At 45.8% G+C, this 26,684-nt stretch overlaps 3 protein-coding genes across 4 annotated transcripts; all 3 read right to left on the reverse strand.

Annotated features, from left to right (window-relative positions):
* Positions 1 to 4,735: 4,735 nt before the first annotated feature.
* LOC118080105 (uncharacterized) lies at positions 4,736 to 9,918 on the reverse strand. The gene is made up of 2 exons (XM_088662739.1): positions 9,369 to 9,918; positions 4,736 to 6,533 (listed from the first exon to the last, which is right to left on the reverse strand). Exon 2 carries the CDS (start codon positions 6,454 to 6,456, stop codon positions 4,972 to 4,974), a length of 1,485 nt encoding a protein of 494 aa, XP_088518865.1. The 5' UTR covers positions 6,457 to 6,533; positions 9,369 to 9,918; the 3' UTR covers positions 4,736 to 4,971.
* Positions 9,919 to 10,988: 1,070 nt separating this feature from the next.
* LOC148687046 (uncharacterized) lies at positions 10,989 to 13,868 on the reverse strand. Its single transcript, XM_088662753.1, has one exon. The coding sequence runs from the start codon at positions 13,644 to 13,646 to the stop codon at positions 12,603 to 12,605; it is 1,044 nt and encodes a 347-aa protein (XP_088518879.1). The 5' UTR covers positions 13,647 to 13,868; the 3' UTR covers positions 10,989 to 12,602.
* A 2,901-nt stretch (positions 13,869 to 16,769) lies between these two features.
* Positions 16,770 to 26,368, reverse strand: LOC118080980 (zinc finger protein RFP). 2 transcript variants are annotated; one of them, XM_060270766.2, is made up of 7 exons: positions 25,712 to 26,368; positions 23,708 to 23,803; positions 21,358 to 21,588; positions 21,168 to 21,190; positions 19,687 to 19,808; positions 18,954 to 18,986; positions 16,770 to 18,046 (listed from the first exon to the last, which is right to left on the reverse strand). In XM_060270766.2, exons 1-7 carry the CDS (start codon positions 26,129 to 26,131, stop codon positions 17,493 to 17,495), a joined length of 1,479 nt encoding a protein of 492 aa, XP_060126749.1. In that variant the 5' UTR covers positions 26,132 to 26,368; the 3' UTR covers positions 16,770 to 17,492. The 2 variants fall into 2 exon arrangements, with proteins under 2 accessions (XP_060126749.1, XP_060126747.1); XM_060270764.2 differs by having other exon boundaries at positions 18,942 to 18,986; positions 25,712 to 26,171.
* Positions 26,369 to 26,684: the final 316 nt, after the last annotated feature.

Here is a 26,684-nt window from a genome sequence, read left to right on the forward strand (position 1 = left end):
TTTTTTCATTTTACTGATTGTGAATATGCAGACCGAGGCCCCCTTTAGATTCGGAGGCCCGCGCCAAGTGGCCCATATGACCCCCCTCCTTCTGTCTGGGCCTGTCTGTTGCTACGGGGTTATGGGGCTTCGCTATTTGACCCAGCCTGCGGGATTTTTTAAGTAGTTCTCTGGGTCCCAGGGCGCATCATCACTCCAGATAGAAATGTTCACGATGCGTGCACAGGGGCCAATGTATGGAGATACAGGGGGGAGGGGACAACAGAGGGCTCAGACATTAAGTAAATACTGGGAAATGGAACCCAGAAACTGACATTTCCTTCTCCAAGGGTGGGGGCCAATGTAGGAAGATACTGGGGGTAGGGGCCAACACTCCCCAGGGACAACAGAGGGCTCAGACAGAAGTGCATGCTGGGAAATAAAACCCAGAACCTAACAGTTCCTTCTCCAAGGGTGGGGGCCAAGGTATGGAGATACATGGGGGAGGGGCCAACACTCCCCAGGGACAACAGAGGGAAGGGTATCCTACCAAAACACAGGGATGAGCCAGGGTGGAAGGAGGAGGGGCAGGATACGTCATGGATCGGGACGGGACGGGACGATCACAGGAAAGAACCACAGCAACGCGTGGCCGGGTCAGCTAGTAGATTATAGGCAGATAGGCAGATATACGAACAAACAGATCAAGTGGCTATGAAAGATAGGTAGAGATAGATTAGATTAACACAAGAGAGTTGAGTACTGCAGTATTCCTGGGCCAAGTGGTCTTGATAGCGATTCTAAGATTCATGGGTTTATTTGCTGCTCGTCCCACCACAGTGTAACCCTGCCACCCTCTTTATTTCATGCCCAGGCCCCTTCTACTTCTTCGCCTGGCTGGGCTGCAGCCACCAGTCTCCCAGCTGCAACACATCAGGCCTGAAGGACTCCTTCTTCGGATTCACCTATAACACCACTTGCTGCGACAGCGACGACCTCTGCAACAAGATGCCGCAGCTGGAGCAGCGCTGGCCGTGGAGTGGGACCAGCCGCCAGGTGCTTCCGAACGCTGCGGGGATACTTGCCGGAGCCCTGTTGCACTGGGTGCAGCTGAACTGACAAAGACATGTGCAGATCCCCCATCGCAAATAGACTCTACAACAGGCTCCCTCAAACTTGGCCCTCCAGATGTTTTGGGACTACAACTCCCATCATCCCTAGATAACAGGACCAGTGAGAATTGTAGTCTCAAAACATCTGGAGGGCCGAGTTTGAGGAAGTGTGCTGTGTGATAACATGCCATGCATAAATGTATCTAAGCGAGGATATCTTAAGAATATCGAACTCAAGGCACCTTGAACAATGACAGAACAGACCCACTGAACACATATTTTTGCGAGCCATTTTCCCTAACAGAATGCAATCTGAGTCATATTTGCATTTTTTCACCCTACCTCCCCCCCCCCCAAATCTATGCATTCTGGCCCACATTGCTTTGTTTGAAGAAAAGCAATAACAAAATTTGGAGAAGAGACCATTTTGAAGGATAGGTGTCGCTTCAGTTTGTGCATGAATTTGGGAACTGCTGCGAACGCCTCCATTGTGTAAATAAACCATATAACATAAAGACACCTCAATCTCCACTGTGCCTCATTTCCAAAAGGAAACATGAACCCTTGGTGGAAAACATGAACTCCTGGAATCTCGTACCTCTTAGAGATTGGGTGGTGCATAACAGTATGTCAAGTTCCGCTCTCCCGTAGCTCGCTGATAAGTATTATTGCGCCTCTGGTAGATTTATAGTCTTTTTATTACAGTATCATGTTGCGAAAACAGATCGGCCTCCCTCTGCCAGGATTGGAGTAGCTCGCTCTGACTCCTCCCCTTTCGCAGGAAGCAGCATGCCGACAGGATGTCCCGCCTCCCCTGTGTCTCTCTTGTTCTCAAACCTCTGAAATCCCCCCCACTCTCTATTGATGTATCTCCCAGTTGCTCCCTCCCTTCTGGTTGCCCAGCAACAATCTCAAAGCTGGGCAACTCTGTCTTCCTGTCTCTCTGCTTCGGGAAACACCAGTACGTTTCTGAGCACAATTCAAAGTGTTGGCATAGCTGTCAAGTTCTCCCTTTTTTAAAGGGAAATTCCCTTATGCTGAATAGGCTTCCTCGTGAGAAAAGGGAAAACTTGACAGCTGACCTTTAAAGCCCTAAATGGCCTCGGCCCAGTATACCTGAAGGAGCGTCTTCACCCCCATCGTTCTGACTGAGGTCCAGCGCCGAGGGCCTTCTGGCGGTTCCCTCGTTGTGGGAAGCCAAGCTACAGGGAACCATGCAGACATCTGAAGGCAGCCCTGTTTAGGGAAGTTTTTAATGTGTATTTAGGGAAGTTTTTAATGTGTTTTGATCTTTGTTGGAAGCCGCCCAGAGTGGCTGGGGAAACCCAGCCGGATGGGTGGGGTATAAATATTATTATTATTATTATTATTATTATTATTATTATTATTATTATTTATTATTATTATCAGTGAGGGGGGTGAATAGTCCCGCTCCTCTTCTGTTAGAAGCTGATCTCCCTGCCCTCCCCAATCCTCGTCTTCAAAGTATTCTCGGACACAGGGTTATAAAGCAAATTGACTTGAAATTCACCCGCATTATCCCCCCAATGTTCCCCTTCCATAACATTGATATTTTAGCCTACATGAATTGCCCCCAAGAGATCCTGTGATTCAGCCTCACAGAGCAGGTTTATACAAGCTATTCACACATGTATTATTATTATTATTATTATTAGGGGGGGTCTGCAATTTTTTCCTAACATTGTGTACTATTTTTTTACTAGCCTGCTGGCTCACACATAATTTCTGTGCTGCATGAAAAGAGAGAGGGGGCAACCTCAATAAAATATGTTCCATTTGATCTCTTGGGTGCCATTCTCTGCCATCATATTTAGCCCTAGTAAGTTAGAGAGGTTAAAGTGTCGGACTTAATACAGGAAGACCTGTGTTCAGTTCCTTATTACAAAACTTACTGGAGGACTTTAGGGCACTCCATTTTAGCTTCATCCATATCGTAGGACTGTTTTGAGAATACATGTAGGGTATCTTCCCCATGGAGGCTCTCCTGGTGCCCATTCTGATTTCATTCCTGGGGCAGTTATATGACAAGGAGCATTCCTCTTGCATGTCTCTCGCTTGGCTTGTGGGGCGTTTATACATCTCTCCATTTAACCTTTGCTCATAATCAGTGTTCCGGTCACTTTTCTCCTAACCACAAGAAAATATGCTTCTTATAAAAAGTGGGCTCTTTTTGCACAAGGGTGGCAGAACCCTTTAATTGCTTTAATTAATGACACCAACCTAATAAAGTTCCAATATGCACTCAGATCCCTCCTGCAAAATACAGAGCAGTTCACAAACACTCGACTTGGCCAGAAGGTGGCAGCAAAGAGTTGTTTTTAACTGAAGGATAAGGAAGTGTCAAGTGTGTTTCCTTGGGGTCCATAGCAAAGGTCAAGCTGGAAGGGAAGTGATCAGGTTTCTCCATGCCATTTTTTCTTTTGCTTAAAAAGAAACGTGTGTGTGTGTGTGTGTGTGTGTGTGTGTGTGTGTGTGTGTGTGTGTGTGTGAAGGGGTGTGCAATTAGGGTTGGGGCTTTCGTGCAGGGAAGTAGCATTTACCATACCTGCCAAGTTTCTGCCTGAAAAATAAGGGATCGGGCCGGAAGTAGCAAACCGGAAGTAGTGCTGCCGCCATTTTGGAACTGGGCGGAGCATGCACAGAAGTAACTTTTGATGCTGCTCTGCCCAGTTCCAAAATGGCTGCCGCACCAGAATAAACCGGGGAAAAACAAACAAAAATCCGTTCTTTCGGCTGGGAACAGCCGGAAAAATGGGGGTTACCCGGGGAATACGGGAGACTTGGCAGCTACGAGCATTTACCCTTTCCTCCATGCCCCACCTCTCACTTGCCCCTGCAACCCAACCATATCAACGGACAAGAATCATAGAATCATAGAGTTGGAAGAGACCACAAGGGCCATCCAGTCCAACCCCCTGCCAAGCAGGAAACACCATCAAAGCATTCTAGACATATGCCTGTCAAGCCTCTGCTTAAAGACCTCCAAAGAAGGAGACTCCACCACACTTCTTGGCAGCAAATTCCACTGTCGAACAGCTCTTACTGTCAGGAAGTTCTTCCTAATGTTTAGGTGGAATCTTCTTTCTTGTAGCTTGAATCCATTGCTCTGTGTCCGCTTCTCTGGAGCAGCAGCAAACAACCTTTCTCCCTCCTCTATATTACATCCTTTAATATCTTTGAACATGACTATCATATCACCCCTTAACCTTCTCTTCTCCAGGCTAAACATACCCAGCTCCCTAAGCCGTTCTTCATAAGGCATTGTTTCCAGGCCTTTGACCATTTTGGTTGCCCTCCTCTGGACACGTTCCAGCTTGTCAGTATCCTTCTTGAACTGTGGTGCCCAGAACTGGACACAGTACTCCAGGTGAGGTCTGACCAGAGCAGAATACAGTGGTGCTATTACTTCCCTTGATCTAGATGCTATACTCCTATTGATGCAGCCCAGAATTGCATTGGCTTTTTTAGCTGCTGCATCACACTGCTGACTCATGTCAGGTTTGTGGTCTACCAGGACTCCTAGATCCTTTTCACATGTACTGCTCTCAAGTACATGTGAAAAAGATCTAGGAGTCCTGGTAGACCACAAACTTGACAAGAAAATTTTTTATCTGTATGTTCCCGCCCCTCCAAGGCTAACAGGGTGATTAACGGCTGAGGACAGTGTGTTCTCTAAAAGGCGTCTCAGGTCCATAGATCATTTATTTTTGGTATCACTCTTGCACAATTCATTTGGTGGACCAGCCCCCGGCTTCCTGATCCAGAAACAACGTCCTGCTCCTGAAAAGCATCCATCTCAGTCCCAGTCCAAGGACTGACCTTGGATGGATCCATCATGTTCCCCAGTCCTCCAGATGAGTCACCTTTCTGGACCATCGTCTGCCTGTCTGCTGTCTGAAGACTCCTCTAGAACACCAGGCGACTCACCATCTTCTTCTTCTTCTTCTTCTTCTTCACTTGATCCATTGGATGTTGGCTCCATTTCTTTCCCGGCCTCCTCACTGTGTCCATGGATCAACACTTCCTCTGTTGCTGTTCCGCTGGGTAAGCTCTGCCACCCAGCAAGTTCTCCTTCTTTTCCATCCCTCTCACCAGGCCGTTTCCTTTTCCCACTGGTCGATAATGCTTTTGACTTAAGGGAACAATCCCTTCCTGGCACCCTGGAACTTTTCTCACGGGAAAAAGTCCTCCCCCCCGCAAACGACGATGTTGTTTCTTCCTCCCATTTCCAAGTACTAGAGGCAAATTCTTCTAATGCGATCACATTGGACGGCCCTCCTCTCTTAGATCTCTTCCCATTGGACAGTGCTTTGAAAGTTCTCCTTGCCTGATTGGACGGGCCCTCCTCTGCGCCTCTCCTCGCTTCCAATTTCCTCATCCAAAGCGATGGTCCTTCTTTCCCGTGTTTCGCAGAGGTCGGGCCTATTACCCTGCTGGACGCCCCGGAATCCGCCAGCGCCAGAACCACTTCTCTTCGGCAATGTTGATCTCCGACAACGTTGAAAACAGAGATCCAGCTGTCTCCGTGCCCGGAAACCATCTTGAAGTTCTTCCCATCGCAGTCAATGAAGATGGTGGCATTGGCCCGGTGCCGTGGAGTCAAAGCATTAAACTCCTGCAAGGCTCGCTTGAGGCAGGCCCGAAGGTCCACCGTACACCCTTTCAGGCCTTCTGTCTCCTTCCACACTTTCAGCAAGTTCTCAGAGGTGAGGGGCACCGCGCGGCTGTTCAACCTGTCTACGTAGATGTCCATGCAAGTAACTCGAACCCGGTACTGAGGTTGTCTATCGGAGAAGAGGATGTGGATGCGGGACTTCCTTTTCCCAGAAACGAAATCCAAGCAGGAACCGTCACATTCAATGGTCAACTCAGCATTGCTCTTCACTGAAAGTGGCTCCTTCTCAATCTCTGTTATGGCTAGATCAAGGCAGGCACGCAGGTCCTTTGTGACGTCGCCCCACTTAAGGAGCTCCTGCCTCACCTTCTCCAAATTCTCAGAGGTCAGTGGAGCTGGGCAGAGGGACAGCCGGTCCAGGTACACCTCCAGGCTGGAGACCTCAATGTTATAGCGGGTTTTCTTCTTTGACCAAGAGATGACTATCTTGTTCTCACCTCCACCGGAGACAAACTCCATCCTTTTCCTCCCTCTCACCTGGACAGTCAAGGTGGCATTGTCCTGGAGGCAGCGCGGCTCACGGGGGAACTCGAGCAGGGCGTGGTCTAAGCAAGCTGTCAGCATGGTGTCAGATCCCCGGTTGGCTATCTCCAAGCTCTCCTTCGCTGAGAGTAAGTTGCTGACACTCAGTGGCGCTGGAGGGCTGGGCTTGGGGATGCAGGCACCCATACGAAGAAAGGCCAGGTCCTACGGATGCAACGCCAAACATGTCTTCTCGTGCAGTGGCATCAATGGTCCTCCAAGACCTGGAGAAGAAAGCAGGCATCTCAGAACGGAAGCCGTCACTGTACGGAAGTGCAAACCGGTGCCCGTTTGATCATGGAGATCATGATGCGCCTGGTTCCTCCAGCCAATGTGTTGCCCTCCAGATGTTGAGGGCCACAACTCGCATCAGCCCCAGCCAACACGGCCAGCCGTCAGGAATTATGGCAAGCCATGGCAAGGCTGGGGGAGAGGCCTAGCATGGGTAAACGCTTAGGAAAGCCGAGACGTTTCCTAAGAGAGTGCAAAGGTCAGCGTTGTGCAACTGTCTGGACAATCCCTTTCCATCTCCCCAGTGGACACCTCCTCTCCCCAGGCCACAGCCCTCACCAATCCTGCTTCCCTGCATCCTTGAGTGCCTTTGCCTGGCTTGAATGTGCCCTTGAACTGTGATCCTGCCTCTTGCGAGCCCAGATGGAGAGAGGAGTGTTTATGAGGCGCATCTCTGGCCCTGCCCACTTTTGCCTCTGTCCCCCACCCACCATGGACAAGAGAATGTGGCCATTCTGTCTCCCCACCCCTTTAAGGCTTGATCAGTGATTGCATGAGGGTGAGGTCAGACAAAGAAGATGGTCAGACCGGCTGCTGAATGAGAAGTAAAGGTAAAGGTAAAGGGACCCCTGACCATTAGGTCCAGTCGTGACCGACTCTGCGGTTGCAAGCTCATCTCACATTATTGGCCGAGGGAGCCGGCCTATAGCTTCCAGGTCATGTGGCCAGCATGACAAAGCCGCTTCTGGCAAACCATTATTATTATTTTTTGGCACAAGACACAGAAACGCAAGAGAAATAAAGCAAAGGGGTGCATTCCAGGATGTTTTCATACACAACTAGTGATGGATGTGCTGGCTTGTCCCATGCCTAGAAAGCACGTGTCTGAGCAGTTCTCCACTTAACACACACTTTCTAAGCACAGGTCTGAGTGGTTTCCTTCTTCCCCAGAGGAAATCTGGTATTTAGTACTAAATCAGAGCAGGTGTGCACTTTATCTTTCATAATACGATGCCAAAATTTCAAATGCACCTTCTCAGTTATGGATCTTCTCAGTTTTGCACCCTTTCAGCTCAGCTCCCTGTGTGTGGAACCGTCCACACTGCCCTAAATCTGGTGCTATTCAGAGCAAATGCAAATCCGGAGAAAAGGTGAACTCTGTTTGCACCAACTGAGCACTAAAGTGCGGTTTGATATTCAGAACGAAGCAGGTGAAGCTTGCCCTTGCATAGTGATGACTCTTAGAACCTGTGAATGAATGTAACATTGACCTCTATGCAGTCGTAAAGGATCCCTGGATTGTTAAGTCCAGTCAAAGGGGACTATGGGGTGTAGCACTTATCTCTGCTTTTAGGCCGAGGGAGCCGGCATTTGTGCACAGAAAGCTTTCTGGGTCATGTGGCTAGCATGACTAAACTGCTTCTGGCACAACAGAACACCGTGACAGAAACCAGAGCGCACGGAAACGCTGTTTACCTTCCCTCCGCAGCGATACCTATTTATCTACTTGCACTGGTGTGCTTTTGAACTGCTAGGTTAGCAGGAGCTGGGACAGGCAACGGGAGCTCTCCCTGTGAAGCAGATTCGAACCGCTGACCTTCCGATTGGCAAGCCGAAGAGCCTCAGTGGTTTAGACCACAGTGCCACCTGCATCCCTCTATGCCAGGCATCTCCAAACTTCAGCCCTCCAAATGTTTTGGCCTACAATTCCCATCATCCCTGACCACTGGTCCTGTTAGCTAGGGATCATGGGAGTTGTAGGCCAAAACATCTGGAGGGCCGCAGTTTGGGGATGCCTGCTCTATGCAGTACACGGGCTTGTAAAAATGAATAACAATGGGTTGTTTCCATTGTCTTATTCAGAGTAGATTCATTGGAGTTAATAGACATGACTCAATTAAGTCCATTAATTTATTTGCATCTACTCTGAACAGGACTTACTTGAATAAAGTTCTATGCTGACAACTCTCAGGTGCAAGGTTGCACATTCTCTCCTCCATGTCTCAACCTAGACGTCCTCTGACCTGTCCATGAAGTGGCTTAGAACCTCGGTGTAGCCCATGCAAGTATGCAATGGAAGAGCAAGCAGCTCGAATTTATCAAGCCCAATGTGCATATGAAAAGATGCTAATCATAGAATCATAGAGTTGGAAGAGACCACAAGGACCATCCAGTCCAACCCCCTGCCAAGCAGGAAACACCATCAAAACATTCTTGACATATGCCTGTCAAGCCTCTGCTTAAAGACCTCCAAAGAAGGAGACTCCACCACACTCCTTGGTAGCAAATTCCACTGCCGAACAGCTCTTACTGTCAGGAAGTTCTTCCTAATGTTTAGGTGGAATCTTCTTTCTTGTAGCTTGAATCCATTGCTCCGTGTCCGCTTCTCTGGAGCAGCAGAAAACAACCTTTCTCCCTCCTCTATATGACATGCTTTTATATATTTGAACATGGCTATCATATCACCCCTTAACCTTCTCTTCTCCAGGCTAAACATACCCAGCTCCCTAAGCCATTCCTCATAAGGCATCGTTTCCAGGCCTTTGACCATTTTGGCTGCCTTCTTCTGGACACGTTCCAGCTTGTCAGTATCCTTCTTGAACTGTGGTGCCCAGAACTGGACAATGAAAGGATGCTTGAGGGTTAATTATTTCTGTCAAATTATATCAATTGTGAACCTTTAGGAACAAGGACTGAAATGGAAAGGACGACAACAAGGGGGTATTGGGCCAGAACTAAAGTCACAGGCACAGCTGAGGGTAGCTCAGGGCTGAACATGAGATTGTGGGGAGAACGCCACAGTCAGTAACTCGGGGGAATGAACTTACTTTTGTGTCTGGGTTCCTACTAGCATCCATGGGAGTTGGGAAGAGGACAGGAGAGAATGTGGCTTGATTCTCATTGGTCTTTGCAGCTGTGATGTCACAGACCCATCCTTCGGAGTTCTATTCCATCCATGTGTTCTATAGAAGGAAGCACCAATCGCTAGCACACGGGTCCAGAATCAGAAAGGCCAGGCTGAGAAACAGAAATGATGCAAGCAAGCAAACGTCCAGCTTCTGCAACAAACTGCAAAATTTTAACAGGTCGTCCTATTAGAATAATTATACAAGAGGCAATGAGGCTGAGGGTACGTTCTATCACATGTGGTGGATTTGTAAAAGGCCAAAAGGGTATTGGAATTTTTTTTATAATGAATTGGAAAAAAATGTTTTAAAGTACTTTTCCCAAAAAACAAACAAACCCAGAGTCCTTTTTGTTGGGGATCATTCAGTCAGATGGAAATTCCCAGGTGTCCAAAAAGGCTATTTATCTATGCCACTACCGCAGCCCATGTTTTGTTAGCCCAAAAATGGAAAATGAGTGAGGTCCCAACCAAAGAAGAATGGCAACTTAAGCTGACGTAGTCTGCAGACTTAACATATAGAATAAGAGAAATAGAGGAACATACATTTAAAGAAGATTGGCAAATGTTTATTGAATATATGGGTGAAAATTACGTACACTTGAAAACATTGGCAGCATTAAGATAAATTCAACAGTGTAAATAAGTTTTGATGGATGCAATAATGGAATGCTGAATGGTTTAGTTCATGTAAAATATGCAGTGATTTATAATATGCAAAATGAACCATGGAAAAAGAAGGGAAGTTGTTGAAATGAATATTCTAAAATGTAAAACAGAAAAATTATAACCTGCCCCCCCCAAAAAAAGAATAATTATACAAGAAGGCTCCAGGGATACAGATCCCCCAGCCTGCAAAGCAGCACTGGTCCCAAATTGGAACTTGGGGCAGTTTTCCCCACTTGCCCCACACCTGGCATCAAATGCTCTATCAGGTGTGGGCAAGGAGATGGACATGGTTGGTACAGCTGCACAGCAGAATTTCACATCAGGAAGCCAGTTGCCGCAGATGATCCTTGAAGAAAGCAGCTTTGGCTTGGGGCCTGGAAAGTGCCGAGTGGGTCGGTGGGCATTTGGGAAGCCTGGTGCAAAAGTGCTTTGCAAGCCCAACACTCAGCACTTACTAAGCTTTCCGCTGAGCCATCGGAAACCACCTGCAATGCGGTTCCCATGTACCTGTCTGCCGGGTGCTCAGGAAGTAGTGCACAAGGGACTTTGGCAGGTCGGTGGAATAACCCATTCAAGGGGCCTTATTCTTGATCGGATATCCTGCTGGCAATTTGTGTATTAAAACACACAGCAGCACTGCACTTAAGGGCACAGATTTGAAATTGACACAGGCTAGTTTTGCCCTAAGGCGACCCCTTCTTATTGAATATATGCTGTGTGCATAGCAAGGAGGTGACAGGGAGGTGATCAGGGAAGATGGAGGTTGGAGGCCCTAAATCTGGACCATGCCACTTCTTCACCTTCCTGGAAAGCAGCAATGCTGTTGCTCTGCCCACCCACCCCAAACCCCAAGTAGGATTTTGAAACACCATAGACATTTTAAAATAGTTTTTATTAATATAAAGTACAAACAAACAAGAAAAAAGAAACATTAAAAGTTACAAAACATAGGAGGAGTACTGGGATGATATTTTTCAAATAAACAGAGAAAAGACAGTGTAGAAAAATGGAAACAGCAAGACATGTCATGAAAGCCAACTTTCACAATTTGTTGGGGGGGGATTTATTTCTTCACCTTACATGGAACCTAAAATGACTACAAAATTATCATTTCCTAAAATGAGTAATCAAACAAAAATAAAATTGAAAGGAATCCTGAAAAGGTTTGCACAGAACCATGAAGAGGGGTGGGTGGCAAAAAGCCTGAGAGAGAGAGAGAGAGAGAGAGAGAGAGAGAGAGCGCATTTTAAAAGGAAACGAGAACATCGTGGCTGATCTTATGAAAATGCAGTCTTTTAACGATCCTGTGACCAAATAAATCTAATTCAAAACCTGACCTCAGATAGACAACTGCTGCCTATGGAAGTTCTACTTTTGACAGACAATTTGCTTTTATTGGGAAGGCTACTAATTTTCCCTTTGGTCATACAGTCGTCATAATAATACTTAGGATTCATTTGTATTAAAATAATATAAAGGTAAAGGGACCCCTGAATGTTAGGTCCAGTCGCGGACGACTTTGGGGTTGCGGCGCTCATCTTGCTTTATTGGCCGAGGGAGCCGGCGTACAGCTTCCAGGTCATGTGACCAGCATGACAAAGCTGCTTCTGGAGAACCAGAGCAGCACACGGAAACGCCGTTTACCTTCCTGCTGGAGCGGTACCTGTTTATCTACTTGCACTTTGACATGCTTTCGAACTGCTAGGTTGGCAGGAGCAGGGACTGAGCAATGGGAGCTCACCCCGTCGCAGGGATTCGAACCGCCGACCTTCTGATCGGCAAGCTCTGTGGTTTAGACCACAGAGACCAACTAAGTTTGTTCTGGGTATGTTTGGTCTTAGTTGGTCTCTAAGGTGCCACTGCTACTTGAAATCAACAGGCTTGGTACTTGATAGCCTAAATAACAGATACATTTCTGCAATGCATATTTCCCCCTATATTTATATTTCCCTAAAATAATTCATATTTGTATGTTATGTTTACTCACGTTTGCACACTTTACTGCACTTCACCACCCCAAAGTCTCCCCAACAGCACCTGCAGCTTTGTTGGCTTGTGCCATGGCCCAGCGCTGTTCTGTTCCAAACCATCAGGGAGCCCAGAGTTCAAGGGAAGCTGGCTGTCAAGATGAAGTCAAAGTTCCAGAGATCAGGATCCAATGGCCAGAGATAGGGGCATCCACAACATAAGGTCCAGTTTCAGAGAAGTCAGATCTGAATCAGAGGTCTCGGAGGCAGGAGCGTCGTCAAGGTCAAGCAGCACATGAGATCTTAGGCAACAGTACCAGGGCAGAAGGTCAGCAACATCAGCGAGTGGAAGGTCAAAATCAGGTGGGGGTCATGATCCTAAGAAAATGGCAGGAAATGGGGAGCTGTCCGAGCAACTCCCAGGCCAAAACTTTGTAGGACTTGCTGAAAGCAGATAGACCTGTGAGGTTCAGCTGACAATGTTTAGGTACGTAGGTGGTGGTGCCCATGAACAACAAAGCTTAGTGCGACAATCTTATTGAACGCAAGTGATAGTTGTGCTGGTAGCGTGGGTAGGGCTGGTAGCGTTGGAGATGATGCCCTCGTGCCTGCCTGCTTTGAGCCCCTTTCCTGTGCCTTGGAGTTTGACGGCTGCATCTGTAGGATACTTCCCCACCGACACAGGAGACATCGATGGAATTCTCTCCGGTCCCAGAGATTAGCTCCATCTCCCCTCCTTCCACTTCAATCACCATGCGGGCATTCTTCTTCACATGCTCCGGTTCCTGGCAGAACCTGTCCAAGGCAATATTAAGGCTCTTCCGGACATCGGGAGGCGTCCCTTCTAGGGATCTCACCGTTCTACGGATCCTTTCCAAATTCTTGGCATTCAGGTGTTCCTTGTGCAGTGGTAGACGTTCCCGGTACATTTTCCAGGTCTTCGGTTCAACCTCATAACGAGGTTCCCCCTTGTCAAAGCACACCGATATCTCACATTGCCCTGTCCCAGAGATGAATTCCAGCTGAACTTTGCGTTTCCTAATGATCAACCGGGCATTTTCCTGCACTAATAAGGGTTCCTTGGGGAACTCCTTCAGGGCCAGCTTGAGACATCTTCTCAAATCTTCTCCCATCTCCCATTTCTCCAAACTTTCCTTCACTCCCTGGAGACTTGCCACATTCAGTGGCTGGGGCCTGCAACATAATCTTGACAAAAAAACATCCCCCGAGAGCTCAGAGGCATTGTAACTGAGATCTCCGCCAGCGTCGTCAATGCAGATGAGACATTTCTGATTCCCACAGGAGAATTTCAACTCGACCCCATCACTCTTGATCAACACAGTGGCATTCTCCTTCACACATCTAGGCTCCTGCTTGAAATTCCTCAGCGCCACGTCCAAGCATGCGACCAGATTCTTTGTGTCTGGCTCATAACCCTGCAACTGTTTCTGCACAGATCTCAGAGACTCCATGCTCAGTGGGTGAGTTACTCCGTGGATCTGATAGCAGAGATATTTAAACGAGAGTTTTTGTCCCAGAAATTTCACCACCGTAGGCCAATCCATCTCTTCCAAGAAAAGGAGCCTACTTTCCTTTTAAGAATGCCCTCAAATTATTACCAGTCAGTCGCCTGTTGAGGGTATCTTTGATGAATCTCTGGCCTGATTCAAGAGGACTGCTGATCGCCAGCTCAGCTGAAGCAGGTATGAACTGCCAGAAGACGTGGCATAGGAACATGACTCTTGTTTTGCATGTTACTTTGGTGAGCTGTATTTAGCTTTCACACAGGTGTTAACAATAGAAAGCAAATGGAATGGAACTTAAATTTCAGTGCGCGGGAACTTCCCCCAAAACAAACAAGACCAGGATATGACGGAAGTCTGCCCTGTTTGAGTCTACATTCAGTTCCTTCACTGCTGTTTACAAAGTACACTGGTACTTCAGTTTACAAACTTCATCCATTCCAGAAGTCCACTCTTAAACCAAAACCATTCTTAAACCAAGGCACGCTTTCTCTAATGAGGCCTCCTGCCGCCGGTGCCCTTCTACCGTTTTGCTTCCTGTCTTAGACCGAGGTAAAGTTCGCAAACCGGGACATTACTTCCTGTTTTGCGGAGTTCGTAAACTGAATTCAGTGGTACCTCCGGTTATTAACTTAATTCGTTCCAGAGGTCCGTTCTTAAGCCAAAACTGCTCGTAACATGAGGCACGCTTTCGCCAATGGCACCTCCCGCTGCTGCCATGCTGCCGGTGCGAGACTTCTGCTCGCATCCCAGGGCAACTGGGAGCATCTACTTCCGGGTTAGCGGAGCTCGTAACCCGAAGTGTTTGCAAGGACGGGACATAACACAAGGTTGCACTGTAGTTTGTAAACAGGGCTGTTCTTAAACCGAGGTACCACTGTACGTAAACCATGAGAAGGGCCAGCCAGAATCCCACCTGCCTGCCCTCTTGTCAGACCAGGAAGAAGTGAATAAGCAGCTACATTTTGTATGACAAAAATACCAGTTGTTCCTCGGATGAAATTTGAACTGGTCCTTTGAAATTGGGTGAAACGAGAGACAAATGTCAGTAGTAAGAGCTCAAGCTGATGAGGCCCTGCTGGGGTCATTCCAGCACCAATGGGTGGTCCCTTCATTTGTGGGTGCAGCACCCACCCTCTGGAATACTCTCAGATAATTCATGAGACGGAGACAGTAGAAATTTCCAAACATATCTTTAAAACTTACATGTTTACCCAGGTTTTGCTAGATTCTGGCTCCTAATTTTTTTAAATTTTCTGTTCTGTACACTTCTCAGTTTTATTTGATGTATAGTTTACTTTTGTTTTTAGGAATTGTTATTGAAATATTGTTGTTTTGTTTATTTGGAAATGTTTGGAAACCAGTTCATTAATAAAAAAAAAAGCTGTGGTACAAAAATACTATAAATGAAAACACAGGTAAATTCTGCAAGAATTTAAAAGCAGGTGTACGCAATTGTGGGCTTACTGAAATAAATGTTTCCACGCAATAATAATAATAATAAAAGAGCTCAAGCTCCGACTAGGGTTGGGAAACCTCAGCTGCAGGAGCCAAATGATGCAGGCCCCTCTAAATGGACATCAGGATACAGGCCTCACTGATCCCTTGCATGTACTTCTGACTAAAATCTATTCTTGGACAACAATAATCTCTCTTGCTTGTGTGGATGGAGAGCATAGCAGGAACTCTGCTCACTTTTGCTACTGGTCCTATCTATCCGCAGCACAAGTTATTTCAAATGTTCCCCATAAGGCATGGGTAGAGAACGACTAAACAGCAGCAGTCATGAAATTAAAAGACCCCTGCTTCTTGGGAGAAAAGCAATGAGAAACCTAGACAGCATCTTAAAAAGAGGAGACATCACCTTGCCGACAAAGGTCTGTATAGTTAAAGGTATGGTTTTCCCAGTAGTGATGTATGGAAGTGAGAGCTGGACCATAAAGAAGGCTGATCACCGAAGAATTGATGCTTTTGAATTATGGTGCTGGAGGAGACTCTTGAGAGTCCCATGGACTGCTAGAAGATCAAACCTATCCATTCTGAAGGAAATCAGCCCTGAGTACTCACTGGAAGGACAGACCCTGAAGCTGAGGCTCCAAAACCTTGGCCACAGTTGTAAATTTCTGCTTGTTTTCCTATTCCATTTACTTTTATTGTTTCTTTAATTTTAAACCAGATTCAGCTTTGGTCTGCCATTAGGATTCCATATACTGTATACCTTTACTCATTAGATACTCCTTGAACATCCTCCATTCCTTATGTTTTTTGTTTCGATTGTCCTCTTATTCTTCCTGTGGTTTTCGCGAACTGTAGGTACTCTAACATTAAAGTTTGCCAATCTGTTATGGACAGATCATGAAGCTGAGGCTCCAATACTTTGGCCACCTCATGAGAAGAGAAGTCTCCCTGGAAAAGACCCTGATGTTGGGAAAGATGGAGGGCACAAGGAGAAGGGGACGACAGAGGACGAGATGGTTGGACAGTGTTCTCGAAGCTACGAACATGAGTTTGACCAAACTGCGGGAGGCAGTGGAAGACAGGAGTGGAAGGAGTGGAAGACAGGAGTGGAAGACAGGAGTTTGACCAAACTGCGGGAGGCAGTGGAAGACAGGAGTGCCTGGCATGCTATGGTCCATGGGGTCACGAAGAGTCAGACACGACTAAACGACTAAAAAACAACAGGGAACTCATCTGTCAATTATGTAATTTCACAGTGATATTATGTGATTGTCCCAGCCACCCGTCCAATTTCACCCATAGGGTGGGGCCAAATATTTTTCAAACTCCAGACACAAGGTAATGCAGAGTTTGGACTGCAAAAGGCTCCCCACCTGTGCCTCACATCAACATGGGTGATGTTGGGAGATGTTAAATCTGAAGCTGGTCATTCCAAACATAGAGGAATTGTTTTGATTCTTATTACACCTTAAAAACACACACTTTCACAAGAGTCCTGCTGGTTCAGACCACAGCTCCCCACTTCCTGGATCAACTGAGCCATTGTTTATTTTATATATTAAAGACTCAAAGAAAGCAACAGCAGTTTAAGAGTTATAATATAAGAGCAGATTTGAGCACCTTATCCTCCGCTGGTTCAAACAAGAGATACTGCAAATCTTCTGAGCAGCTTGGACATTAAGACATTAATGGCACACACAAATGCAGTAAGTGGAATTACTTTTATTTATTTACAAGGTTTCTTACACACCTTTCAACATCAGGTCCCACAGTGACACTTAAACAAATATAAAAAGAAATAGAACAACTACTTAAAGCACACAAAACCATCCAACTCTGGAGATAATAGGGGAGCATTTATAAAGTCTCTATTTCTGCATCATGTGTTTGCAGACTATTCCACTTTCATTGTGCTTCTATTTTTTGTGTTTCTTCCCCTAATAAACTACAGCTGTGGGGTTGTGATCTGGAACACTCTGCCTATCTGGATCAGGGCCTCATACCAGTTCCTCACTGAAAAGCCTCTCCTCTTCAGCTACTACTTCCTCCTGAAGCTGTGGCTGTATGGCAGTTTGCATGTGTTTGGCTTCCCACAACAGAACGCTCTTTGGAAGAGAAAGCCTGCAGGGCCCATTCAGACTAGACAGCAATGACAATGCGTGTCAGAGTCAGACTGTTACTAATTCCCTCTAAAGAAGTTGGCAGTGGGGGGGAGGGCGCTTAAAATGCCGAGTTCTTTCCTCACCACACATCCCCCCCCCCAAAGTTCTTTCCCCAGATGTTTGAGGGAGGAAAGTAGGGGGCAAGATTCAGTTCCTTCCCCCGACCCCCCATGCTGTTTTTTTAAAAACTTCTCCACCCATCCCTGGTTTTAAAGGACTTGGCACCTCCCGCTGGCCTGTCAAGTTTGGACCAAATGCCAACCTCATCTCATTTCCCCATACAGAGAAAGGAGCAGATTTTCTCCCCAGAGAACAAAGCATTGAAGGTAAAGAGAGCATTATCTGAGTCAGCATCGCGGAAGATTACTAATCCTGCTTCATAGACCACAAGCACACGGATCCTCTTTGGCTGAATCCCTCTTGGGTTGAACATAAGGGGTAGCGTGCTGGCCGAGGGTGATGATCCTAGAGATATTCCAGGAGGAGTGGAAGCATAATATGCACCAGTAGAAATCCTCGCAATAGCCCAGATCCCAATTCCATCATTCAAATTGACAATATTGTGCCCCCTTAAAGACTCCATGACAACCCCCACAGCCCAGAACTTCTCGTCCCCCACATTCACTATCCAGGAATGAGTCCCTGAGGTGATTCTCTCAACTCCCATAACATAGGCACAACAACTAATGTTATCTGATAATCCTAAGTGATACTGTGGTTGCTGCATATTTGCAAAACTGAAGCCCATCGAGTGAAATGTTGCTTGGGTTGTTGCTTGGCCATACACTGCTAGGACTAGGTTAGGAATTACCATTTCCTCACCTACAAGAGAAATGAAATGGTTAGGGATGCAGCGCCCAAAACCTGCATCCAAATTTTGTGCAGCTCTGATTGAAGAGGAGGTTTGTAAGGCCAGTGTACTAAAGGGGTGGGGGTGGGAAATTACTCCCCCATGCAGGTCAGTTCAGAAACTCAGGGAGCGCCCCTTGAGGGCAAGGATGCTAGCTCAGAGGTAGGCTTGCTTTCAAATGGTCCCTGGTTCAATCCCTGTACAGTGAGTAAAGGTTCCCTGTGTAAAACCCTGGAGAGCTGTTGTCAGTCATTGTTGGCAATAGGAAGCTAGATGGGTTGGCTCTATATAAAAGCTACTTCCTATGCTCCTGTGCTGAGCCCTTCTCCCAATCTCATCTGTAAAAACCAAAACAAAGAACCCTACCCAACCTGGAAATGTACTTTCTTTTCTGGAGGTGCAGACAGCTGAAGTAACGCTGCCCAATCTGGAACCATATGTTTTACTTGAGGTCGCCCCACACCCCTTGCACCCCCGGGTAAAGAGCCCTCAAATGTCAAGCTTCAGCTCCTCTTGCTTGCTTCCCAGTCCTCCAGCTCTGAGAGAGTTAGAAGACAAAACCAGAGTTTTGAAACAGAGTAGAGTTTAGGGATGTGACAGGCTGTAAAAGGCAGCAAGCCGGAAAGAGGATGGGAGAAACAAGACTCTCTTGGGGTGTCTGTGAACCCCTCCACCATAGGCTCAGATTCTATATATGTCTGAATAAACCATATATCCCAAAGACATCACAGTCCCAAAAGGAAACACGAACCCTGGCGATGCAGCTTGGGACCCCAGCAATCTTGTGCTGCTGGGAGACTGAAGTGGGGTACAGGGCAAAACCCTCCCATATGTCATCTGCAAAAATTGTTTAAAGATCTGCCAAACCTGGAAATGTACCTTTCTTTCCTTGAGGTCCAGAGAGCACAACATCTAAGGGGAAAAAGTGAAATGAGGAAAAAGTCAATACTCATACTTGGCTCCAAGGGCAAGGCTTTAGATTTCAAATGCTAGCAAGTGTGTTCACACCTAAATCTAAAATTTAGCCACAGTACTCGGTCTTTCTCCCTCTTCCAACATTAGCATTAAGTGTTATGAAAACATGTTCGGAGGGGGGGGCACTCAGAGAAGAGTTGCAACTAAGCCAAAGACTGAAAGTTCACTCAGAATTTTTAAACTGGCCCTCAAACAGAACCCTCAAATGTCAAGATAGCAGATAATGTGAAATTCTGCATGTGAAAATTAAAATTTCCATACACTGCTCTTTCCTTCCAGCATTCTATTCCCCCTCCCCAATCACATTACAATCTTATGTAGGATCCTCATGTGATTTGGAGCTCCCTTCTGCAGACAGCAGCAATAATGGGGTACACTAGAGGGGGCAGATCTAGTGCACATATCTCTGCTTTCCCTCGTGTGGTTCTAAGCAATGCTTAAGACGTGGAATGTTTGCGGTCTCTGCTGTGCCTCATTTGCCAACAGGAAACTCAAACCCTGGGGAAGCAGCCTGGGACCCCTGGAATATTCATCATTTGGAAATTGGCATGGCATGCAACTATATCTATCTATCTATCTATCTATCTATCTATCTATCTATCCCGCATCTAAAACATCATACAATGATCTTTGTTACCTTTGAATTTCTTGGTCTCCTTCTCCAAGAAAGGATGCATTTTAGAGAATTTATCTATTTGCTCTTTTAATCCAGGAGGAAAAGCTATTGCATATATGGTTTTATTTTCATTTTCATTACACCTAGGAAGAAGAAAGTCAGGTTTATTGTGATCCATCAGGTCATTCTCAAGTTAATCTTAATTCAGCCATCAGAATGAAGGAGAAAAGTGTGGATGGCAGGAAGATACTGAAAGGCTCGTCCATGATAGGTTTTTCTTTCATTCCCCCTGGTTTCCCCAGGAAAGCCCCCGCTGTTTACCACTGAATCGGAACAAAGGTCAATCGGGTTTGCTGTGGGTTGACAGCGAAATAGAACCATTCATCGGGTTTTCTGCTGATTTATGTTTCTTCCAATTCAGTGATAAGCAGCAGGTTTTCCCAGGAGAAGCGGTGGGACAAAAGAAAAGCCTCTCGGACCTGGGCCTAGAAATCACAGGAAAAGCCCCGTGATAGCAACTAATGGTATTGTCTGCCCTTTGACCACTACAAAGACCTATTACATACTAGAAAATGATGTATAAGGGCGTGGGGAGTATAAAGCGTAAATACACATAAACACTTTTTCATTTAAAAATTACATATAAATGATCAATCCGTAATCTATTTTACCTCTTTTTTAAAATCAACTTTACCGTTAAGATGCAGAAATATTTTCAAACTGTCTGTCTGAAATTTTGACGCACACGTTGCATATCGTATCATGTTAAAAATTACAGCTGGGTCAGAAGCACCTGATTAACTAAGTTGTGATTTGTCGCTGCTTCTGCCTGATCAGAACAGGGTATAAATTGGCCCAATTTGGTTGAGGATCCAGCTGAATCTGGAGCACAACCTTACTGAATATTATCTCCAACAAATTATGTTTGCACATAATGCACACAAGTAACAAATAATAGCATCTCTTTACCCTGGCCTTTGTCATCTAGGAGATGTATTCTAGGACCCACCCTGTTTTCTTGGATTGTAATTTGTTTTAACTATTTTTAATATTGTATTTTAATCCATAAGCTGCCCCGGAACCTGATAGTGGAGGGCAAGTAAGAAATCTAATAATCTACCTACCACCACCTCTGATATGAAGTATACAGTAGATGAACAAATATCATCACTTCTTCCTAAAATATGCATTTTATATACATTCTCCCCCCCAAAATCCTATCCATTTTTGTATGCTGTTCTATGCATCCCCCGATACTCTTTTTGTACATTTCCCTGCACGAGATACGCAGTTTTGGATGGATTTTTTAAACCAAAAAAAGCACCACAAAATTTGTAAAAGTGTGCAATCAGATTGGCAACTGTTTTCTGATCTGCTTATTGGTCTGCAAATGGTGAATTAGATTGGTTCACATAAAAGTATAGACCAAATAAAATTATCCCTTACCTCCGAGGAAGGAAATTGATATTATTCATTTTCATATTCATAACAAAGTCACGTACCTTTCCAGGATGCTTCTCATATTCTAGATGGAAGAGACAGAATGAGAGAAATTCAGTCCCTTGCACCAGTTGCCTCCAGCAGTTCATTACTTTCCCCTTTGATTTATATATCAACCAAAACCGAAGTGCACATGTGGTGGGACAGCCCTTCCCCAGAGAACCTGGACTGTTTCATTGTGCCATTGCTCACCTGCAAGAATTCAGTCACTGGCTGCTTCTGTTTCTCCTCCAGCTCCTTAATGAGGTCATCAATAGAGGACATTTCCTTCAAGAGTTTTGCAATATGTTGGTCCCCACAGGATTTAATCTCATTGTCCAGTTCCTTCAATTGAGCCAGCAGGAGGCGCTCTTGTTCTTCCAGAAACTGGTGCAACTGCTTGAAATCAGCCACGATTTCCCGCCTCTCCATGTCTGTCCGCTTCTGCAAGGAGAGAGTCAAGGCCAGACAAATCTCCGTAAATATACAGTCCACACCTTTTTGCTATTAAGTTCCAATTATTCTCTCTGTAACCTATATACTCACATTATTTTGTCACACAGTTGTAAATTTCTGCTTGTTAGTTTTCCTATTCCATTTACTTTTATTGTTACTTTAATTTTAAACCAGATTCAGCTTTGGTTTGCCATTAGGATTCCATATACTGTATACCTTTACTCATTAGATACTCCTTGAACATCCTCCATTCCTTATATGTTTTTTGTTTTGATTGTCCTCTTATTCTTCCTGTGGTTTTCGCGAACTGTAGGTACTCTAACATTAAAGTTTGCCAATCTGTTATGGACAGATCCTGAAGCTGAGGCTACAATACTTTGGCCACCTCATGAGAAGAGAAGACTCCCTGGAAAAGAGCTTGATGTTGGGAAAGATTGAGAGCACTAGGAGAAGGGGACGACAGAGGACGAGATGGTTGGAAAGTGTTCTCGAAGCTACCAACATGAGTTTGACCAAACTGCGGGAGGCAGTGGAAGACAGGAGTGCCTGGCGTGCTCTGGTCTATGGGGTCACGAAGAGTCGGACACGACTAAATGACTAAACAACAACAACCATCTGTTATGCTGGGTATATTATTACATTTCCAATTTCTAGCGACCAGAACTCTAGCTGCTGCTATCCCATACATCAATATTGTATTGGTGGATCTTTAGGCCGATCCCTCGCAGTGGACACCCTGCAAGACTGTGCAGCCCAGTGCACTGGATCAGGAACAGAAACTTGACAAACAGCAACTTAAGTTCCAGTTGCTTTATTATGTACAGCAGAGCAAAAGAGCAAAGCAACGTATTTACAGCTCTCTCACCAGTAACAACCTCCAGAATCTAACTAACTCCCCCAACAACTCCAACATCTCTAACAACAACCCTGCAGTATCATACTGCTTATCAGGGAAACCAGCAACCAATCCCAGCCTGTTGCTAGGTCTGAGAAGTTGCTGGGCAGACTTCTGACTTCAGTCACGTAGTAGTCCATCCAATTAGGCTGCCTGCCAGCTCTACAATTGCTTCTGCAAAGCTGCCTTATCTTTTAGCACATTAACATATTGTTCTTTTTGTTGTTTTGACTTCTTCTGGTATTATATTTAATAAAAACATTTCTGGTCTTTTCGTGAGCGCACATTTTAGCATTGTTTAAAGTTCTTCATAGATGTTATTCCAATATATGCATATTTCAGGGCAACTCCACCACACATGTATGAGGGACCCTTTTTCTTTATTACATCTCCAGCACACAGCAGACTTATTCTTATACATCTTGGCTAACTTCTCTGGGGTTTGGTACCACCTGTACATCATCTTTAGTATGTTTTCTCTGAAATTATAACAGGCAGTAAATTTCAGATCCACCTCCCACAGACTTTCTCATTGATCCATCAGGACATTATATCCAAAGTCCTGGGCCCACTTCACCATCACTGATTTTACCTGTTCTTCTTTGAGATCCCACTCCAACAACAAGTCATAAATACGTGAAATGTATTTCCTATTACTTTGTAACAATTCTTTTTCAAGCTTTGATTTTTCCTTTGCAACACCCAATTTTTTTATCTTGGTTAAATCTTTGATTAATTTGAAAGTATTGCAGCCAATCCGAAAGATGTTCTTTTATCTCCTCATATTTTTTCAAAAATAACTCATCTTGTTTCTTTTCCAATAACTCCAGATATGTGGCATTCTTCCCTTCCATGTTAAGTTTCTTGATTGTTATCACATTTATTGGTGATGCCCACAGGGGCTCACTTCATTCTTAAAGGATTAATGATGGCATGGCTGGACATTTTTGGACTCAAGGACTACATTCGCCCTTAGACAATCCTACCAAATTTAGCCCATCCTCCTGAATGTTGTCTAACCTAGCAGGCAGCTGCTCTTCAAGGTCTGAAGCAGAGAACTTTCCCAACTCTACCACCCAATATCCATTTAATTGATAATGCCAATGATCAAACCTGGGACACTGAGCAAGCGAAGCATAGGCTCCACCGCAGAACGAAGGCCTCACTCTGTCAATATAACCATCCTGGAGAGGCAAGAAGGTTTGCACCTACCAGCAGATTCTGGCTTTCGGTCTCCCCCTTCAGTTTAGAAGACAGAATTTCTTCTCTCTGTTTGTTCAGGAACTCCAAATGACGCAGGATTTTACTCTAGGGTAGGTGAAAAGACATTTGGGTTAATTTTGGCAGCAGAAATATACTCATAAACTGTAGCAGCCGAGTCTGTTGAAGAAACCAAGAACACGAAGGTTGAAAAGCAGCGGCGGAACTACATGCTCCGGCACCCTGGGTGGGGGCGTGACACATGTTCTGGGGGCGTGACACATGTTCTGGGGGCGTGGCACGCCTCCCAGAGGTGCGTAGCACGCGTTCCGGGGCGAGGGAGGACAGCCGCGATGTCGCTCCTGGGATCGTGTCACTAGGGGCGGCCCGCCCCCACCGCCACCCCCTTCCTACGCCCCTGTTGGAAAGGGTATATGTATGTACAGCTTCTAGGAAACTTCCGTTCTCAATGTGGAATTAGATCAGCATTCACCTATGCATATTTATATAGCTAGTAATTCATTTTCTGATGAAATATGGGGGGAAAACAAGGGGACTCAAAATTATGGGGACACAGCGTAAGAGATAAAAGGTTTGCTCATATACCAGGTTTGCACAAAACAGAGTATCTGTAAGGGATTCGGCTCCTGAGCCAAGTCAGTTACCCTCTCACATTTTCTGCACCAAACCATGCTCTTTTCCAAAGTTAAACTGGGGTATGAACCAAGGTTGTGGCTGCTGCACAGCCCTATATAGAGAGCTCGCTCTTTTTAAAAAAGAAAGAAAGAAAGAAAGAAAGAGAAAGACAGAAAGAAAGAAAGAAAGAAAGAAAGAAAGAAAGAAAGAAAGCTTGCTGTATTCACCATGAAGTTATTACAGGAAGTACCACACGTTTAACATTTGGGGTGGAAAGGTGCCAGTTCTGCTGACTACCTCCAAAAGAAACCACACTGGCCCTAATTACAGTGTTTACTCCTCATAACTTCACAGCCTTTGCTCCTCCCCCCCCCTTGCAGTATCTTGCAGTTAGAACAGGGGTCAGCAAACTTTTTCAGCAGGGGGCCGGTCCACTGTCCCTCAGACCTTGTGGGGGGCCGGACTATACTTTGAAAAATAATATGAACGAATTCCTATGCCCCACAAATAACGCAGAGATGCATTTTAAATAAAAGGACACATTCTACTCATGTAAAAACATGCTGATTCCCGGACCGTCCGCAGGCCAGATTTAGAAGGCGATTGGGCCGCATCCGGGCCCTGGGCCTTAGTTTGGGGACCCCTGAGTTAGAACTTCCTGGGCCTCTGCAAATAGGAAGCTTTGATGTGGTTCTGCAGCAGAATTGTGAGCCACATGGCTGCATTGCTAATACCCGATACCTATGCTCTGGGTTTTTTGCACATACAGTATCTAGGAAGAGGGGAAGCTGCCTTACATGGAGTCCAACTAGCTCAGTACTGGCTGTACTGACTGGATTTTAGATCCAGTATATTCCCAGACCTACCTAGAAATGCTAAGGATTTCTACATGCAAGATTGGGCTACTGTGACCCTTACTTACTTACAGTACTTACCGATACTTACTTACTTACTTACTTACTTTATTTAATTGCTGCCCTATACTTACACAGTTCACAGAACAAAATCCGAATAAAAAACCACAAAATATATAATCAAAATAAAAACAACCCCATACCCCACAAAAAAGAACCACATTTTAAAAGGGCAGAGGATATCAATCAAATCAACCAAAGGCCTGGTTAAAAAGAACGTTTTTGCCTGCCAGCTAAAGGTGTATAATGAAGGTACCAGGCGGACTTCCCTGGGGAGAGCATTAGACAAACGGGGAGTCTCGGGCCCCAATAACCAGCAGCGTTTGGGACACCAACACCCACCCACCCCACCCGAATGTTGCCTAGAGAAAAATGCAGCCCTTAGGCTGAAATACTCCCCCCCCCCCCATTCCTAGAATAGGTGAGCATCCCTTGGAAGCCTGGTCCCCATCCTACAGCTCCCTACCTGATACTCTTCAAAGGCTTCTTCCTTTGGGATCACTTTGTGTTCCCTGTGATCCTTGGATTTGTCACACACCACACAGATGGGGGCTTGGTCATCTTCGCAGAAGAGTTTCAGGGGCTCCTGGTGTCTCTCGCAAACCCTTCCCAGCGCTTCCGCCCCTCTGGCCACCTGAAGGCTGAATTTCTTGACTATTTCCACAATGCTCGCCAGTTGCCGATTGGGCCTGAAATTCCTTTGCTGACATGGTTCCCTGCACTGGGGGCAAGAAGCATCTCCGCCTGATTTCCCCCAAGTCTTGGTGATGCAGGTTTGGCAGAAATTGTGGCCGCAGTCTATGGTCACCGGATCTGTGAAATACTCTAGGCAGATGGAGCATGTCGTTTCCTCGCAGAGGTTCTGGACTGGACCCTCGTCGGCCATTTCGTCTGCAGGAAGCGGGAATAAAAGCTTTGGTTTCGTTTCTCCAGTTTCAAACCACAGGGTGGGCTTTTCCCTCCCTCTGGGCGGGCCTTACCCTGCCTCTGGATGACTCGTAGTTTTTGCAAAGCAGCAGCATAGGAAATGCTGGCATAAACCAGAATAAACTCTTACAGTGGGCAACTTTCACATGCATGGTGTCTGCCAAAGAATCCTGGCAATGGCCATTTACCCCCACGAGCTGCACTTCCCAGCACCCTTAACTAACTACAGTCCCCAGGAAAATATGAGGGAGATCCATGTACCTATTAGGAGGCTAATGAAAGTTCTAATACTACCGGATTGGAGCAGGAGGAGAAAGGAAGTAAAGCCTGAGAAAAACAATCGTTTACTTGAGAAGGAATCAGTAAGGGAAGAACTGATTTCCTGTCTCCCACCCCCAGCTCTCATACAGTATCTTCTTGCAAACACTGTTGTTCCAGTCTCCCAAATGTTAATAGGATCTTGGACAACTAACTTTGACTTTTGAATTTGCCACAACTGGGACGCCGTAGCT

The sequence above is a fragment of the Zootoca vivipara genome, chromosome 2, assembly GCF_965207765.1.
Source record: "Zootoca vivipara chromosome 2, rZooViv2.hap1.1, whole genome shotgun sequence".
NCBI lineage: Eukaryota > Metazoa > Chordata > Lepidosauria > Squamata > Lacertidae > Zootoca > Zootoca vivipara.

Coding starts and splice junctions, on each gene's coding strand:
- LOC118080105 (XM_088662739.1), bottom strand. CDS start 6,456: ATGGGTGCCTGCATCCCCAAGCCCAGCCCTCCAGCGCCACTGAGTGTC.
- LOC148687046 (XM_088662753.1), bottom strand. CDS start 13,646: ATGGATTGGCCTACGGTGGTGAAATTTCTGGGACAAAAACTCTCGTTT.
- LOC118080980 (XM_060270764.2), bottom strand. CDS start 26,131: ATGGCCGACGAGGGTCCAGTCCAGAACCTCTGCGAGGAAACGACATGC. Junction 18,987..19,686: donor GGAGACCAAGAAATTCAAAG/GTAACAAAGATC, acceptor TTTTCCCCTTAG/ATGTTGTGCTCTCTGGACCT. Junction 18,047..18,941: donor AAAGAAAGGTACATTTCCAG/GTTTGGCAGATC, acceptor TTTCTCTTGTAG/GTGAGGAAATGGTAATTCCT.